The 18,990-nt window shown below is 36.0% G+C and overlaps 1 protein-coding gene across 1 annotated transcript in view; it reads left to right on the top strand.

The window, feature by feature from the left end:
• TBC1D8B (TBC1 domain family member 8B) overlaps positions 1-18,990 on the top strand; it is a 77,734-nt gene that overhangs the window by 43,374 nt on the left and 15,370 nt on the right. The window contains exons 10-14 of the mRNA XM_019955442.2: positions 2,491-2,705; positions 12,677-12,794; positions 14,006-14,291; positions 15,164-15,293; positions 15,816-15,914. Coding sequence (XP_019811001.2) covers positions 2,491-2,705; positions 12,677-12,794; positions 14,006-14,291; positions 15,164-15,293; positions 15,816-15,914 — 848 coding nt within the window. The remainder of the gene's footprint in view (positions 1-2,490; positions 2,706-12,676; positions 12,795-14,005; positions 14,292-15,163; positions 15,294-15,815; positions 15,915-18,990) is intronic.

An 18,990-nucleotide genomic window follows, 5' to 3' on the forward strand; every position in this document is an offset into this window, starting at 1 on the left:
ATGAGTTCAGACTAGTCAAAGAGAGTACAATAGTTACATGTACTTACCTTTATATACACACATCCATTGCCTGAGCAGATAAGTTTATGAGGCAATATATAGCTAACTGCAAGGGATGGAATGGGAACCTCTAGTGTTAAAGGAAAGTTAAGGGGAAATGACATTTCATGAAAATGTTACTCTTTGGTGTCCTGATGTTAGAGGTTTTAGTGTGAAGCTTTTCCTTTTTTTTTTTTTTTAAATTTATTTTTTGTTGAAGGATAATTGCTTTACAGAATTTTGCTGTTTTCTGTCAAACCTCAACATGAATCAGCCATAGGTATATATATATCCCCTTCCTTTTGAAACTCCCTCCCATCTCCCTCCCCATCCCACCCCTCTAGGTTGATACAGAGTCTCTGTTTGAGTTTCCTGAGCCTTACAGCAAATTCCCATTGGCTATCTATTTTACATATGGTAATGTAAGTTTCCATGTTACTCTTTCCATACATTTCACCCTCTCCTCCCCTTTCCCTATGTCCATTAGACCATTCTCTATATCTCTTTCTCCATTGTTGCCCTGTGAATAAATTCTTAAATACCGTTTTTCTAGATTCCATATATATATATTTTAGAATACAGTATTTATCTTTCTCTTTCTGACTCACTTCACTCTGTATAATAGGTTCTAAGTTCATCCATCTCATTAGAACTGACTCAAATGTGTTCCTTTTAATGGCTGAGTAATATTCCATTGTGAATATGTACCACAGCTTCTTTATCCATTCATTTGTCGATGGACATCTAGGTTGCTTCCATGTTCTAGCTATTGTAAGTAGTGCTGCAGTGAACAATGGGATACATGTGTCTCTTTCAATTTTGGTTTCCTCATGGTATAGGCCTAGAAGTGGGATTGCTGGGTCGTATGGTGGTTTTATTCCTAGTTTTTTAAGGAATCTCCATACTGTCTTCCATAGTGGCTGTATCAACGTACATTCCCACCAACAGTACAAGAACATTCCCTTTTTCTCCACACCCTCTCCAGCATTTATTGCTTGTAGCCTTTTTGATGATGGCCATTCTGACCAGTGTGAGGTGATATCTCATTGTAGTTTTGATTTGCATTTCTCTAATAATGAGCGATGTTGAGCATCTTTTCATGTATTAGCCATCTGTATGTTTTCTTTGGAGAAATTTCTGTTTAGGTCTTTTTCCCACTTTTTGATTGTGTTGTTTGTTTTTCTGGTATTGAGTTGTATGAGCTGCTTGTATATTTTGGAGATTAATCCTTTGTCAGTTGTTTCATTTGCTATTATTTTCTCCCATTCTGAGAGTTGTCTTTTTGCTATGCAAAAGCTTTTAAGTTTAAACAGGTCCCATTTGTTTACTTTTGTTTTTATTTCCATTACTCTAGGAGGTGTGTTATAGAGGATCTTGCTTAGATTTTTGTCATCGAGTGTTCTGCCTATGTTTTCCTCTAAGAGTATTATGGTTTCTGATCTTACATTTAGGTCTAGAATCCATTTTGAGTTTATCTTTGCGTATGGTATTAGGAGGTATTCTAATTTCATTCTTTAACATGTAGCTGTCCAGTTTTCCCAGCACCATTTATTGAAGAGGCTGTCTTTGCTCCATTGTATATTCTTGCCTCCTTTGTCAAAAATAAGGTACCCATAGGTGCATGGGTTGATTTCTGGGCTTTCTATCTTGTTCCATTGGTCTATGTTTCTGTTTTTGTGCCAGTACCATACTGTCTTGATGACTGTAGCTTTGTAGTATATTCTGAAGTCAGGAAGGTTGATTATTCCAACTCCATTCTTCTTTCTCAAGACTGCTTTGGCTATTTGGGGTCTTTTTTGTTTCCATATGAATTGTGAAATTTTTTGTTCTATTTCTGTGAAAAATGCCATTGATAATTTGATAGGAATCACATTGCATCTGTAGATTGCATTTGGTAGTATAGTCATTTTCACAATATAGATTCTTCCTACCCCGGAACATGGAATATCTGTTTATGTCATCTTTGATTTCTTTCATTAGTGTCTTATAATTTTCTATGTACAGTTCTTAGACAAGTTTATTCCTAGATATTTTATTATTTTTGTTGCAGTGGTGAATAGGATTGATTCCTTAATCTCTCTTTCTGATTTTTCATTGTTAGTATATAGAAATGCAAGTGATTTCTGTGTATTGATTCTGTATCCAGAAACTTTGCTAAATTCACTGATTAGCTCTAGTAATGTTCTGATACTATCTTTAGGGTTCTGATACTATCTTTAGTATCATGTCATCTGCAGTGAGAGCTTTACTTCTTTTCTGATCTGGATTCCTTTAATTTCTTTTTATTCTCTGATTGCTGTATAGTGTGAAGCTTTTCATTTTGTTTGTCCTCAGATAACACTTGAGCATAGAGCTAAATTTAAAAGCAATCCAGTTCTTCATGTATATATGCAAGTTGTAGCTTTTTTATATTCCTTTTCTTTTGTGTGTCAATGTTAATTATCTATACAGGTGCTGTTAATGACATGGCTGCTAATCCTGGCTATTATGCTGAAGTGGTTGAGCAGTCCTTAGGGACCTGCAACTTGGCTACTGAAGAAATTGAACGTGATTTGCGTCGCTCCCTGCCTGAGCATCCAGCCTTTCAGAGTGACACCGGTATATCTGCTCTGAGGCGGGTACTTACTGCTTATGCATTCAGAAATCCCAAAATTGGATACTGCCAGGTATGCTGTCATTATGAACTCAACTATTTACATGTTCTAAATGATAAAATCACATCAAATCCAACTCTACTAATAAGAACAGAGATTGGCCTGCGATTGATAGTGGATATTATTAATCTAAGAATGGTAGTAGAAATATTTAGAATTGATATTCTATTATTTCATTTCTCTTTTATGTTTAACAAATATTTATTGAATTCCTGCTCTGTGAAAGATACTGTGCTGGGTACTCAGGACTACATAAAGCTGAATCAGATAAGAATCCTCCCCTTAAAAATATATGGACTGGCAGGTATTAAAACAGATTCATTGGCAAATGAAAAACAAATGAGACAGTTTATTAGAGAATATTAAGTCTCACCAGGATTCATAAAAGGAATAAGTTGAAGGAACAGAAAAGACTTCATGGAAAAAGTGGCACTTGTAGGTCTTGAAATCCGTGAATTTTGGATATATGGAGAAGGAATGAAAGACCATTCTAGATGAAGGAATCAGTGTAACCAGGCACAGATAGAGGTAAATATGGAATATATGTAGGACCATGTTCTGTTTTGGAGAAAGAAATGGCAAACCCCTCCAGTATCCTTGCCTGGAAAATCCCATGGACCAAGGAGCCTGGTGGGCTGCAGTCCATGGGGTCACAAAGAGTTGGGCACGACTGAGTGACTAACGGACAGATGTTCTATTTAGTAGAAGTGTATAGTTAATGAAATGAAGTAACTGGGCAATTGGGCGGTGGAGGAGGGATCAATAAGGTAGATTGGGATAAGTCAGGAGTTTGATTTTACTTTGTAGACAGTGGAGGAATCATTGAAAAAAATCCTTTAGGAGGACACTAAAGGGTATGCTTGACTGCTAACCAATAATTTCAAACAGATAATTGCTCAAACACAGAAGTTTACTTAAAGGATTAAACAGTTTCTTTAACAGAGCAAGTTTTCAGGTCAGTAGGTAGCTCTACTCCATGTGATTATTCAGAGGTATAGGATGACAACAGGCTCTGTCATCTTCAAAACATGCCTTCCACAGTCCTCTTTCATTGCCATTACTACTCACAGGAAGAAGGGAGACAGCATAGAGAAACAATTATGGGAAATTATTTTGACCAGGCCCACATATTATTGGAGGATCTTGGAGGTCTCAGGCAACACATATTTATAAAGAAGTCTGCAAAAATTCAGCATGATTACACGCACGTACATCCAGATACTATGGGAGAAAGGGAGACTGGATTATGGTGACTAGCTAGCACTCTTAGCCACACATTTATTTATAATGAAGGCTCATCCAGTACTCATCACAATGAATGGAAATGGACCAAGTTACATCTCTGTGAAATTTGAGAATTCCAAAAGTGAAAAAAATCTTTAAACTTTTTAAAGTGAAAATCTTTAAACTTCCCAGAGAAGGGAGAAATACATCACCAGAAAGGAAACAAAACTAGAATGTCACCAGACTCCTCAGCAGTAACTCTTAAGGTAGTAAACAGTGAAATGATGCCTTTAAATCTTGAGGAAAAAATCTTTAACTTGGTATTCTATATTTAATCAAACGGTCAATTAGATGTCAAATGCAAGCATTTAAAATATTTTTCTTCCATGTATCCTTTCTTAAGAAGCTACTGGAATGTATGATTTTATAAAATAAGTTGTGTGCCTGCTTGTGTACTCAGTTGTGTCTGACTCTTTGCAACCCCATGGATTGTAGCCCATCAGGCTCCTCTGTCCATGGAATTCTCCAGGCAAGAATACTGGAGTGGGTTGCCATGCCCTCTCCTCCAGGGGATCTTCCTGACCCAGGGATTGAACACGTGTCTCCAGTGTCTCCTGAATTGGCAGGTGGATTCTTTACCACTGAGTCCACCTGAAGAAGCCTACAAAATAAGCTGAGGAGGATGAAAAAAAGAAGAGATGATTCTCAGAAAGAGGACATCAACGTAGGAAAGGAACTTAAGGAAACATGCCTTGAGAGCAGCTACTAAAGATTGAAGCAAGAGGCTAGATAGTTCTGTGAAGAAACCAAAAGAAAATTTGAATCAGTACATACTCGTATGTTCAGAGTGGCTCAGTGGTCAAGAATCCACCTGCCAGTTTGTAAGACATAAGTTCAGTCCTTGGATTGGGAAGATCCTCTGAAAGAGGAAATGGCATCCCACTCCTGTATTTTTGCCTGGGAAATCCCATGAATACAGGAGCATGGTGGGCTGTAGTACATGGGGGCGCAAAAGATTTGGACACAATTTATCGACTAAACAACAACAACAACAACAAACCATTATGACTACATATCAATCCTATCTATCCATTGAAACTTATCAATAGAGAGGAAAGTTTGAAAAGTAATTTAAGTGAATGGACCATCTAAATGACAAGTATTTAGCCTGTTTTAGGGTCCCTGAAAGGTAAAAAAGAAGCATGATGCTTCTTTTCTCAAAGAGCTTACACTCACAAAGCCTGAGATATTATCTGTATGCAGTAGTTTAGAGGCAGCTTCAAAGTAGGCATTACTCGGTTTTTTACTTCTAAAAAATGAAAGCAAAGTTAGAAACTTGGAGGGCCAAAGGAAAGTTACTGAGTTAGGTAACACTATGAGCACTATTATTCAGGTGAAAATAAGTTGGCCATGGGGGTCAAACTGGCTAGGTTCATGTTGGACTCAAGAAGTAAGTAAGTTTGTGTGAAGCAAGATCGTGGTGAATCTTTTAAGTTTGGGAAAAGTTTGAATTTAATATGGTAAGCAGGTTTTATTGCTTGTTATCAAAAACCCAGGTGAACAATACCAACTCATTATGGCTGGCTGACTGGCTTTATCTCTTCTTTATCATCTTTAAATTTTGTTTATCTTGTTATTGTTGAGTTGTAATGATTCTTTATATATTTTGGATACTAATCCTTTATCAAATATAGTAGTTGCAATTTTTTCTTCTATTCCATGGATTGTTCATTTTCTTAATGGTACTCTTTGAAGCACCAAAGTTTTATTATTTATTTTTATGTTTTTCTTTTGTTGTGTGTGCTTTTGATGTCATATCTAAGAAGCCATTGCCTAAGCCAAGGTTAAAAAGATTTATTCCTTTGTTTTCTTCTAAGGGTTTTATAGTTTTAATGCTTAAATTTAGGTTTCTGGACCCTTTTGTGTTAATTTTCATGTGTAGTGTATAGAAAAGGTTCAGCTTCATTCTTTTACTTGTGAATAGCCAGTTGTCCCAGTGCCATCTGTTGAAAAAAAAACAATCTTTTACTCACTGAATTGCCTTGACACCCTGCTGAAAATCAATTGACTATAAATGTTAGGGCTTATTTCTTGACTCAAAATTCTGTTCTATTGATTTACGTTTCTGTTCTTATGCCAATATCACACTGTCTTTTTTATTGCAGCTGCGTAGTAACTTTTGAAATGGGGAAATTTGAGTCCTTTAACTATTTTTCCAAAAATTATTTTGGCTTTTTTAGATCTCTTGCATTTCCTTACGAATTTTAGGATCTGTTTGACAATTTCTGAAGAAAGCAAAAAAAAGTCCTGGTCTTCTAACCAGAACACAGGATTTTTTTCTTTTCCCATTTAATTCTTTTTAGATTTTATTCAAGGTTGTTTTGTAGTTTCCTATGTGGAAGGCTGTAGATTCTTACTTCCTTTGTTAATTTTATTTCTAAATTTTTTATTCTTTTTGACATTACAATAAATGGAATTGTTTTCTTGATTTTATTTTTGGATTGCTCATTTGCCACTATATAGAAATACAATTGATTTTTGTATATATTGATTTTGTATCCTGTAATCTTGCTGAGCTTATTAGTTCTAGTAGAGTCTTTTTTTTTTTTTTCTTTTGTGGATTCCTTACTTAGGATTTTCTGTATACAAGATCATGGAATCTGAATAGTGAATATTTTTACTTCTTCCATTCCAACCTGGATGTCTTTTTCCCTTTTTTTCTTGCCTGGTTGACTTGGCTATAACCTTCAGGTACAATGTTAAAGAAAAGTGGTGAGAATGCATATTCCTTTCTTGTTATTTATCTTAAAAGGAAGCAATCAGTCTTTCATCATTAAGTAGATGTTTGATGTGGGCGTTTTATAGATTATGTTTATCATGTTGTGGAAGTTCCCTTATATTCCTAGTTCATTAAGTGTCTTTATCATGAAAGGGTAGTGGATTTTAAGTAGTGGATTTCTGTGTCTGTTGAGATAATCATGTGACTTTCCCCCTTTATTTTAGTAATATCATTGTTGACCTGAAACAAATAGACCACCAGATATTTCTTCAGCAGAGATGGGTTTATTTAGGATGAGCAGAGAATTGGCAGTTTGGGGTCTACAACCATGGTGAGCCATTGGCAAGTCCCCTCATGCCAAGGGGAGGAGAAAACTTTTATAGAGAAGAAAAGGAAGTTGGAAGGGCTATAGTAAACTAAGAGTCCATAGCTTTGCATTGGCCTTGTCAGGAAAGAAAAGTCTTCTTCCTGTTAGTCTCTGCTGTAGTTGCAGGGCATGAGAGCACCCCCTTCTGGTCTCCAAATTATTTAATTGAAGTTTCCAATTGTTAATTTTTTACATCGTGTATTACTTTTGTTGTCATGTTTCACCACACTTGTATTGCCAGGATAAATCTTACTGGGTCATTATGTGTAATCCTTTTTTATAGGCTATTGTGTTCGATTTTCTAGTATTTTGTTGGAGATTTTTGCATTTATATTCATAAAATGTATTGATAATTTTCTTGTGATGTCTTTGTCTGGTTTTAGTGTCAGGGTGTGTCAGGGTGTCAAAAGAATTGGGCTTCCCAGGTGGTGACTAGTGGTAAAGAACCAACCTGCCAATGCAGGAGACATAAGAGATGGCAGGTTTGATCCCAGGGTCAGGAAGATCCCCTGGAGAAAAGATTGGCAACCCACTCCAATATTCTTGCCTGGAGAATGCCCATGGACAGAGGAACCTGACAGGCTATAGTCCATTGGGTTGCAAAGAGTCAAACATGACTGAAGTGACTTAGCATGCATGTACGCACGTCAAAGAATGAGCTTGGTAATGTTTCTTGCCCTCCCATTTGGTGTTAATTCTTCTTTAAATTGTGATAGAATTGGCCAATGAAACTATCTGTTCCTAGAGTTTTTTTGTAGAAATTTTTTTTTTATTATTAGTTCAATATCTTTACTTGTAATAAGTGTTGTCAGATTTTTCTGTTTCTTCTTGAGTTGGTCTTGGTTTTTCTAGGAAATTGTCCATTTTATCTAGGTTGTCTGATTTGTTAGCATAGAGTTATTCCTTGTATTCCCTTAATAATCCTTTTTATTTCTGTTAACATTGGTAGTAATGTTCTCTATTTCTTGATTTTAATTTGAGTCAGTCTTTCTATTTTTTGTCTTTTTGGTTAGGTTACCTAAAGGTGTTTCAGGTTTTTAAATCTTTCTAAAGAACCAGCTTTTGATTTTGTTGAGTTTTCCCTATTTTTTTCTATTCTCTATCACTTCCTGTTTGTGCAGAGCCTCAAGATTAGCCAGAGATAAGAGCTTAGAGCTTTTTCTGTTCTTTCCTGAATGTGCCTACAGCTGTGGGCAGGCATAAAACCGTATCATGCACTTGGCCTTCTAGATTCCCAGGAATAAATTAGCGCTTTCCAAAGCCCCCCATGGATGTCTCATTCTCCAGCTTTTCATTTTCACCCCTTATTAGCCTGTTGTTTGGCCCAGTTGTTACCATTACCTCAGGAAACCACATGTTCAACAACTGCTTCTGATTTTTTCAAGGAAAGGCTGTTTGCCTTGGGTAAGCTCTGTGTTGGGTCAAATAAAGACAGCCTTGTGAGTGCAGTTTTCTAAGGAATGACCAGATAGGTCAAATACTGACAGTTCACTGGGAATGGGATGTTGGAGGCACTTGAGCCCCATTCTGTTTCCTCCCATGGCTGCTAGGTGCTGCTTTTCACCATGATTCCTGAGTGTTGGTTTTTCAGGCTTCTGTGAAGCTCAGGAGGGGTGGGACTTGGACAATTTAAAATGCCACAGGGTTCACTGTTTTTTCCTGAGATTCAGCCATTTTATTAACTAATGCTTCCTGACTTGCTGTAAGTTTTTGGTGAACTTTCAAAGTTCTGAAAAATTGATTTTGATGATTTTTGCAACTAGTTCTTACTACTTTTACTGAGGAAAGCTTTTTTCAGAGGGCCTTACTCTGCCATTTTCACTGATGCTGCTCCCATTATGGCTTCTTGAACAGGAAAGTGATGGAGTGAAAACTGAACTTGAAGTCAGATATTGCTCCAGATCTGACAAAGATTGATATACTTAATATACAAATCTATAAGAAAAGTATTGAGTTATAAAAATGAGCAATGGACATGAAAAGATAGTCACAGAAAAAAATACAGATAATAAAGTTTAAAAAAGAAGGTTCAATCTCAAAGAAAGTCAAATTCAAACCAGGACATACTATTTTCACTATCAAATCAGCAAAGACAATTATAATTGTCACAGTTCTTAGTATTGGCAAAGGCACAGGGAAGTAAACATTCAAATACTGTAAGTCAGGAATATAAATTGGTACAGTCTTTCTGGAATACAATTTGGCAGTAATATCAAGTCATTTAAAAATAATATTAATTGACCAAATAATTTAATTTCTATGTATCTTTACTGAGAAAATAGTAAACCACTTGGATGAAGATTTACATACAGAGATATTCATTAACAGTGTTATATATAATACTGAAATGCTGAAATCAGCCTAGATGTCCAATAATAGTAGAATGGCTAAATCATTTATAGTATATTACACTTACTAGATTTTTTACAGTCATTAAAATACTATTTTAGAAGAGCTATTTGATGATTTGATGGCATTGAAAATGTATGTTAAGTGAAAAAAAAAAAAAAACTTTAATACACAGTTTGGTCTAAATTTTAGAAGGGGAAAAAGAAACACAGAAAAAAGTACATCAACTCATTAACAGTGGTGATCTCTGGCTAGGTAGGATGCAAGAGGTTTGATTTTCTTCACACCTTTCCATTCTTTCCAGATTCTATACATTATATTGCCTTTATAATAGGGGCTATGACCAAATGTTATATAAAAGTAATGATCTGACATTAGTATGGAAGATAGATTAGAAGAAGGAGAAAGTTAGGGTGGTAGTGAGAATGGAGAGGTTAAAGCAAATTTAAAAGACATTTTAGGAATTCCCTGGTTGTCCAGTGGTTAGAGCTCTGCAGTCCAACTGCAGGGGGCACAGGTTCAATACCTTATGGGGGAAGATAGATCCCACATGCCATGTGGTGCAGCCAGAAAAATAAATACATAAAAATAAAAGACTTCTTATAAGAAGAAACTCTAGGATGTGAAGACAAATTGGATGTGGTAGATAAAGGGTTTCTAGCATGATCAAAATTAAGGTAGCAAAGAAAATGCTATTTAATAGAAGAAAGAAAATTTAGTTTTAGACACAACTGAGAATGACATTTAAGAGATGTTACCTTGTGGGTAGATGAAAATACAGATGAGGTTTGTTTTTTCCAATCTGTCCTCAGTTCAGTTCAGTTCAATTGCTCAGTCATGTCCAACTCTTTGCAACCCCATGAATTGCAGCATGCCAAGCATCCCTGTCCATCAACAACTCCTGGAGTTCACCCAAACTTATGTCCATTGAGTCGGTGATGCCATCCAACCATCTCATCTTCTGTCATTCCCTCTCCTCCCGCCTTCAATCTTTCCCAGCATCAGGGTCTTTTCCAATGAGTCAGTTCTTCGCATCAGGTGGCCAAAGTATTGGAGTTTCAGCTTCAACATCAGCCCTTCCAGTGAATATTCAGGACTGATTTCCTTTAGGATAGACTGGTTGGATCTCCTTGCAGTCCAAGGGACTCTCAAGAGTCTTCTCCTACACCATAGTTCAAAAGCATCAATTTTTCAGCTCTCAGCTTTCTTTATAGTCCAACTGTCACATCCATACATGACTACTGGAAAAACCATAGCCTTGACTAGACGGACCTTTGTTCGCAAAGTAATGTCTCTGCTTTTTCATATGCTGTCTAGTTTGGTCATAACTTTTCTCCCAAGGAGTAAGTGTCTTTTAATTTCATGGCTGCAATCACCATCTGCAGTGATTTTGGAGCCCAAGAAAATAAAGTCTGTTACTGTTTCCATTGCTTCCCCTTCTATTTGCCATGAAGTGATGGAACCAGATGCCATGATCTTCGTTTTTTGAATGTTGAGTTTTAAGCCAACCTTTTCACTTTTCTCTTTCATTTTCATCAAGAGGCTCTTTAGTTCTTCACTTTCTGCCACAAGGGTAGTGTCATCTGCATATCTGAGGTTATTGATATTTCTCCTGGCAATCTTGATTCCAGCTTGTGCTTCATCCAGCCCAGCATTTCTCATGATGTACTCTGCATATAAGTTAAATAAGCAGGGTGACAATATACTGCCTTGACATACTCCTTTCCCAAGTTGGAACCAGTCTGTTGTTCCATGTCTAGTTCTAACTGTTGCTTCCTGACCTGCATACAGATTTCTCAAGAGGCAGTCAGGTGAAGAATTTTGAAGGATTTTCTTGAAAAATTTTCCACAGTTTGTTGTAATCCACATAGTCAGAGGCTTTAGCATAGTCAATGAAGCAGAACTAGATGTTTTTCTGAAATTCCCTTCCTTTTTCTGTGATCCAATGGATAGTGGCAATTTGATCTTTGGTTCCTCTGCCTTTGCTAAGTCCAGCTTGAACATCTGGAAGTTCACTGTTCACATACTGTTGAAGCCTGGCTTGGAGAATTTTGAGCATTACTTTGCTAGTGTGTGAGATGAGTGCAATTGTGCTGTAGTTTGAGCATTCTTTGGCATTACCTTTCTTTGGGATTGGAATGAAAACTGACCTTTCACAGTCCCATGGCCACTGCTGAGTTTTCCAAATTTGCTGGCATATTGAATGCAGCACTTTCACAGCATCATCTTCTAGGATCTGAAATAGCTCAGCTGGAATTCCATCATCTCCATTAGCTTTGTTCATAATGATGCTTCCTAAGGCCCACTTGACTTCGCATTCCAGGGTGTCTGATTCTAGGTGAGCGATCATGCCATCATGATTATCTGGGTCATGAAGATCTTTTTTGTATAGTTCTTCTGTGTATTCTTGCCACCTCTTCTTAATATCTTCTGCTTCTGTTAGGTCCATACCATTTCTGTCCTTTATTGTGTCTATCTTTGCATGAAATGTTCCCTTGGTATCTCTAATTTTCTTGAAAAGATTTCTAGTCTTTACCATTCTATTGTTTTCCTCTATTTATTTGCATTGATCAATGAGGAAGGCTTTCTTCTCTCTCCTTGCTATTCTTTGGAACTCTGCATTCAAATGGGTATATCTTTCCTTTTCTCCTTTGCTTTTTGTTTCTCTTCTTTTCACAGCTATTTGTAAGGCCTCCTCAGACAACCATTTTGCTTTTTTGCATTTCTTTTTCTTGGGGATGGTCTTGATCCCTGTCTCCTGAACAATATCACAAATCTCCATCCATAGTTCTTCAGGCACTCTGTCTATCAGATCTAATCCCTTGAATCTATTTCTCACTTCCACTGTATAACTGTAAGGGATTTGATTTAGGTCATACCTGAATGATCTAGTGGTTTTCCCTACTTTCTTCAATTTCAGTCTGAATTTGACAATGATCTGAGAAAGTATGTATTTTTTAAGACTTGTGATAATTTATACTTTTTACTCATTGAAATTAGTCTAAATTACAGAAGTTTTACTTAACTGTGTTCTATGTTCATGATATTACTATTTCATTTTCCTGGAATTTACCGTGTAAAATAACTGATTAGCAAATGATAGACTGACTTCAACTTGTTTTGCTTTGGACTGGCTCAGAGTTTTCATGTTTCCATTATGATTACTCTCATAGTTGTTGTTACTGCTGAAAACTACTATATTTGAAGAAGAGATGTAATGATTACGCAAGCAACATTTATGTTTTATTTTTCTATGAATTTTAGGCAATGAATATTTTGACTTCAGTGTTGCTTCTGTATGCAAAAGAGGAAGAGGCTTTTTGGCTTCTGGTTGCTGTATGTGAACGAATGCTACCTGATTATTTTAATCGTCGAATCATTGGTAAAAAAAATCACACACACATGTATTCATATACAAACACATATTTCTTTTCTAAAGAATTTATAGGCCTCTTGTCTATTCAGTTACCTATCAAATGGAAGAACTGATCAATTAAGTTTTTGAAATGTATAAAATGTAAGCAATATCAAGATACCACATTCACTGACATGCTCAAGAGAAGAGCTTTTTGCACTCGACATATGATTGGAAAGATTGCTTAATATATTGCTTTTTAAAAAGAAAGTACCTGGCCTGTTTCTTTATACAATCAAAGTTTTAAGTTTACTATTGTTAAGTTTCTTGAACGAGATTTTAATCAGCTTAAAATCTCCACATTTTTATGAATTTTATAGAAATATGCAAGCTTGGAAAGAGGGATCAAGTTCTTAGTTTGTTAATTATATAATATTTTCTTCAGTCATCAAATATTTATAGATCTGTGATCCCTTACTTTAAAACCATAGGTGGTCTTTCCTTTGTACCTTCATAAGCCTTCTGTTTGCTTCCCTTGTGGCTCAATTTGTAAAGAATCTGCCTGTAATTCAAAAGACTGGGTTTCGATCCCTGAGATGGAAAGATCCTCTGGAGAATGGAAAGGCTACCCACTCCAGTATTTTGGCCTAGAGAATCCCATGGACTGTATAGTCCATGGGGTCGCAAAGAGTCAAACACAACTAGCAACTTTGACTAAGCCTTCTGTATCATGGCTGCTGCTGCTGCTGCTAAGTCGCTTCAGTTGTGTCTGACTCTGTGCGACCCCATAGATGGCAGCCCACCAGGCTCTCCCTTCCCTGGGATTCTCCAGGCAAGAACACTGGATTGGGTGTATCATGGCTAGGTCACTGATTATATTATCTTGTGTTATAGTTATTTGTGTATTTATCTTAAGTTCTATTAGAGATTAAACTCTCTGAGGATAAGAACATTTTAATTGGTATATCTCTTATAGCACCTAGTACAGGTTTCTGGACATAATAAAGATTCTATAAGTAACTGTCAAATGAATATAAATTGAGTTTCTCAAGTCCTTCTTTATGCATGATACTGCTATCAGATAAAGAGATGTGTGAAATACAGAAAAGGCACTGAAGAAGTTCATAATTTAAGGAAAAGAAATGAGGTATATCAGCCTACTAATAGTAGTGGGAAGGTATTGAAAACAAGTCCTTTTGAAAGGTGTTCATTTTTAAATTTCTTTTTATGTTCTGCAGGTGCCTTGGTGGATCAGGCAGTCTTTGAAGAACTTATCAGAGATCACCTTCCCCAGCTGACTGAACATATGACTGATATGACATTCTTTTCCTCAGTTTCTCTCTCATGGTTCCTCACACTTTTTATTAGTGTGCTACCCATTGAAAGTGCAGTGAATGTGGTGGACTGTTTCTTCTATGATGGAATAAAGGCCATTTTACAACTAGGTTTGGCAATACTTGACTATAACTTAGACAAACTGCTGGCATGTAAAGATGATGCTGAAGCCGTGACAGCTTTAAATAGGTAATGTGAGAACCATAACATTTAAATATGGAGAGCCCCTTAGAGATTATGTTGCTCAAGCCCTTTATTTTATAGGTGAAGAAACTGATCCCTAGAAACATTAAATAATTGGCCCGAAGTCACAAAGCTAGCTAGTTGAATGAAAAAGCTAGTCCTAAAGTCCACCCCTCTGTTTCCAAATAGAATATAACAAAAATCAGTTTGAAGGAAACTGCTAGGTTATATACACATGTACACTAATATTGTTGATTCAATATGCTGAGACTTTCATAGTCCCTGTTTGAGCTATAAAGTGTGTAAGAGTAATTTGAGGGGGGAAAGTTGGTTGATAATATTAAATATACAGTGGGGGAAATTGTTCTGGTTTTTAGGTATTTTCAATTGCATAGGCTGAGCTTTATTTTCCTGGTACCTTTTCTGTGAATTATATTTTGTATTAAAGCACATATATGGAGATGTGTGTGTGTATGTATACACTGTGTATATGTTAAATGAATGAATATATGAATATTTGGGTAACTGTTGTAGTGATGTATCAGATCCCATTTATGTACAGAATAAAGTATAAACACCTCACTCTGGCATTTAGAACTCTCAATGTTAAGGCTTCAGTGTATCCTTCTTAAATTATTTCTCCTTAAATGCTTCTACATGCCCTAAATTCCATCCTAGTAAGTCTACCTCTGAAGTCTTTTCATCACCATCCCATCTCTCACTCCCATGTCCTCCTAATTCCCAACCATCTTTAAATTCTACTTCTTCGTCAAACTGTCCCTCTCAGTTGAAATTAACCTTTGACTAACTAGGGAGAAATTAGTTGTCATTTTTCTGCATACTTCTACTAATTCTGTATTACTGTCACTTTTGGATAGGTTCTTCAACAATGTCACTAATAAGGATAGCCCACTGCCTTCAAGTGTGCAGCAGGGTTCAAATGTAAGTGATGAAAAAAGCAGTCAGATTAGAGTGGATATTACAGATTTGATTAGAGAATCTAATGAGGTAAGTTTTTCTTATTCCATAAATATAATTAAATAGCGTATTTAAAATGATAGATACTATAGCTATATCTCTAGAGTAGTATATTGAGAGTAAGATAATAATAAAAGTAAAGATGTAGTAACTTAAAATCTGACTTCACTTTAAAAATGAGTTCTGTGAACTGTTCCTCAGTTATATAGCTTCCTCTGCTTCAGTTTGCTTTTCATTAAATGAACTACTCACATGATTTCACAAATATTCATCACTGTATTTAAAGGTGAAAAATATTCTCTTCTTAGAGCCTAAGAATTTTACCAATGTTCTTGTACTTAGTCTAGGCGCATAGTAGATGGAATGCTGTCCTGTGAATATATAGAAAAACTGAAATGTGGGAGGTGAAAATTTGCATAATCACTGAACAAGTTGGGAAAATAACTAGAAATAGAACCAAAGCCTCTGAGAATTGAATCTGATGAAATTCAACTGTAAGAGAAGTGGGTATTTATTATGAATGAGTATCCACTGAAATCATATTTCTTACAGAAATATGGTAGTATTCGCTATGAAAATATACACAGCATGCGCTGTCGAAACAGGTTGTATGTGATACAGACCCTAGAGGAAACAACAAAGCAGAATGTGGTAAGTATCCACCAAATGGGGCAAACCAATTGGAATAACATTTTTTTTTCATCAACTTCTTTTAAAAAATTATCATTTCATGTGAAGAAAATAGAATAACTATACATTTGAGCTAGAGTCTTGTCACAGCTTAGCTTACTGTAAATTTTTTGAGAGGAAATACGTGATTTTCTTCTGGTTGAAACATATTGGTTTCTCCAATATGTTTTGTATTATTTGACCTTTAATATTGAATGCTATGATGTTGGCATTTAAGCATAACATATTTGTGATGTGCTATATCAAGAACAGCTGACCTACATAATAGTCTAGGTTGCTAATATATATTATTATCCTTGTTTACTAAAGATAAAGTATAAAAGGTATAAAACAAACCATGAGAGACTAATTTGTTTGACTTAAACAGTTCCATTTGTTAAAATACAAACACCACGAGAGAAAGTCACCCTAAACTGTCCTTAGGAATTGATGGATGATAAAATAAAGAATGTTTAAACCCCCCCCCAAAAAAGGTATGAAACAATGTGTTTTAAGTACTTTTTTTAATATTTGGATGACTACATTAGAAGCTGTTAATATTGATTGCCTCTAGTGAGTGGGATTAATAGATTGCTGGTTGAAAGAGGGAGCGTTTTACTTTGTTGAAAGAATTCTTCTGGAGTAGGAGGACATGGCAACCCACTCCAGTATTCTTGCCTGGAAAGTTCCATGGACAGAGGAGTCTGGTGGGTTACAGACCATGGGGTCACAAAGAGTCGGACACGACTTAGCAATTGAACATGCACACACCTGAATGAGAGGAGCCTGGTGGGCTACAGTCCATGGGATTGCAAAGAGTCAGTCATGGCTTAGCAACTGAACATGCACACATGCACATGAATCTTCTGTACTGTTCAAGCTTTTATCATGAGAATATATTGTTTATGTAAACCTACTTGCTTAAAGGTTAAGTCATCAGATATACAAATCTGGGAAAATTAACATTTCTGAATACATACTCAATATGTATAATTCAAACATATAGAAATGTAAAAAAGTAGAACTTACCTACTCTAGGAGTAATCAACATTTAAAATGATTTGGCATGTATCCTTCCAGATCTTTTTTCTAAATATCTATAGACATACATGTCTATGTGTGTAAGGAAGGGGTGAGAGGGACAATATAGCTTTCTAAATGAGATAGCATTTAGTTGCATGTTCTGTAACTTACTTTTTTCACTCAGAAATATATCACAGTCATTGCATATCATTGTATAACTCACTTTTCTTAATGTGCTGAATAGTATACCACAGTATGGATATGCTATACTTGACTTAACTATTCCTTGTTGATATGCATTTAATATGTATACCCCCCTTTCATTTTATTTTATTTTTTGCTCTTACAAGTAATACCTTATTTAAATCACATGGGTTTGAACTGTGCAGATTCACCTACATGTGGGTTTTTTTCAATGAACACGTACTTTAGTACTATAGGATCCATGGTTGGTTGAATCTGCAGATGCAGAATCATGGATGTGAAGGGCCAACTATAAAGTTATCTGCAGATTTTTTTTATTTATTCATTTTTGACTCTACTAGGTCTTTGTTGCTGTGTGTGAGCTTTTTCTAGTTGTGGTGTGTGGGCTTTTCATTGCAGTGGCTTCTCTTGTGGAGCATGGGCTCTAGGGCTTTCAGGTTTTAGGAGTTGTGGCACGTGGGCTAAGAAGTTGCAGTTACTGGGCTCTAGAGCACAGGCTAAGTAGTTGCGGCACACGGGCCTAGTTGTTCTTAACATGTGGGATCTTCCCGGATCAGGGATCAAACCTGTGTCTCCTGCATTGGCAGGTGTATTCCTTACCCCTGAGCCACCTGGGAAGCTCTATATGCAGATTTTTGACTGTGTGGAAGGTCAGCACCCTTAACCCCCATGTTGTTCAAGGGTCAACTGTATTTCTAATCTTACACATTTGTAAAAATATTTCTGTAAGGTGGATTCTTGGAAGCGGCAGCTGGGTCAAAGGGTGTGCCCATTTAAAAATTGACAAGTCCTGCTAAGTTGTCTTGTAAAAGATTTGTATCAAATTATAATCCCACTGACAGTATGTAAAAATGCCCTTTTCCCCACATTCCCACTAGTTACTAAAAAATATTAGTGGTGTTAATTCTTTGTCAGTTATATTTGTGGCTAATATTTCCCCCCAATCTTTTTTCTTAAATTTTTTATGATGTATTTCAGGGTGTGTAAGTTTCATAATTTTATGTAGTCAAATCTTTCTTCATATTGTGTGGGTTTCATGTCAAGCTTAGCAATGCCTTCCCCATATAAAATTATATCATTTATAAACACAGTTTCTCATACTAGCTTTTAATACTGGTATTGCTTTTTTTTTTTTTTAAACATTTAGATCTTTAATACACCTAAAGTATACATTTTGTTAATAGTGTGATACAGGATTCTAATAGTATTTTTTCCAGCTGAAACAATCAATTTTTTGAATACCATTTATTAAATAGTCCATCCTTTCTATACTCTGCCTTTTTCATATGCTAAATACTTATATACATACATGGATTTATTTCTGGAGTTTCTTTTTTTCCCTATAACACCACACTGTTAATTATTGTGGCTTTATAATCCATTTTGAAATCTGGTATGTGCTTAGTCACTCAGTCATGTTTGACTCTTTGTGGCCCCATGGACTGTAGCCCCCCCAGGCTCCTCTGCCCATGGAATTTTCCAGGCAAGAATACTGGAGTGGGTTGCCATTTCCTATTCCAGGGGATGTTCTTGACCCAGGGATAGAACTCTTGTCTCTTGCGTCTCCTGCATTGGCAGACAGATTCTTCACCAGTGAGCCACCAGGGAAGCCCTTTTTAAAATCCATTTGAATTATGTCTTTTTAAATGTCCTTTAGTGTAAAATTTTGTTATTTTTATCATATAGATCTTACACATTTATTGTTGGGTTTGTCTCCTGTGTAGTTTATGGTTTTGTTACTAAAATGAATGAGACCTTTTTTTCCTTTGTATTTTCTAATTCATTTATTATAGTATATATAAAACCTATTGATTGGTACATGTTGCTTTTT

This window comes from Bos indicus, chromosome X (assembly GCF_029378745.1).
Source record: "Bos indicus isolate NIAB-ARS_2022 breed Sahiwal x Tharparkar chromosome X, NIAB-ARS_B.indTharparkar_mat_pri_1.0, whole genome shotgun sequence".
Lineage (NCBI taxonomy): Eukaryota > Metazoa > Chordata > Mammalia > Artiodactyla > Bovidae > Bos > Bos indicus.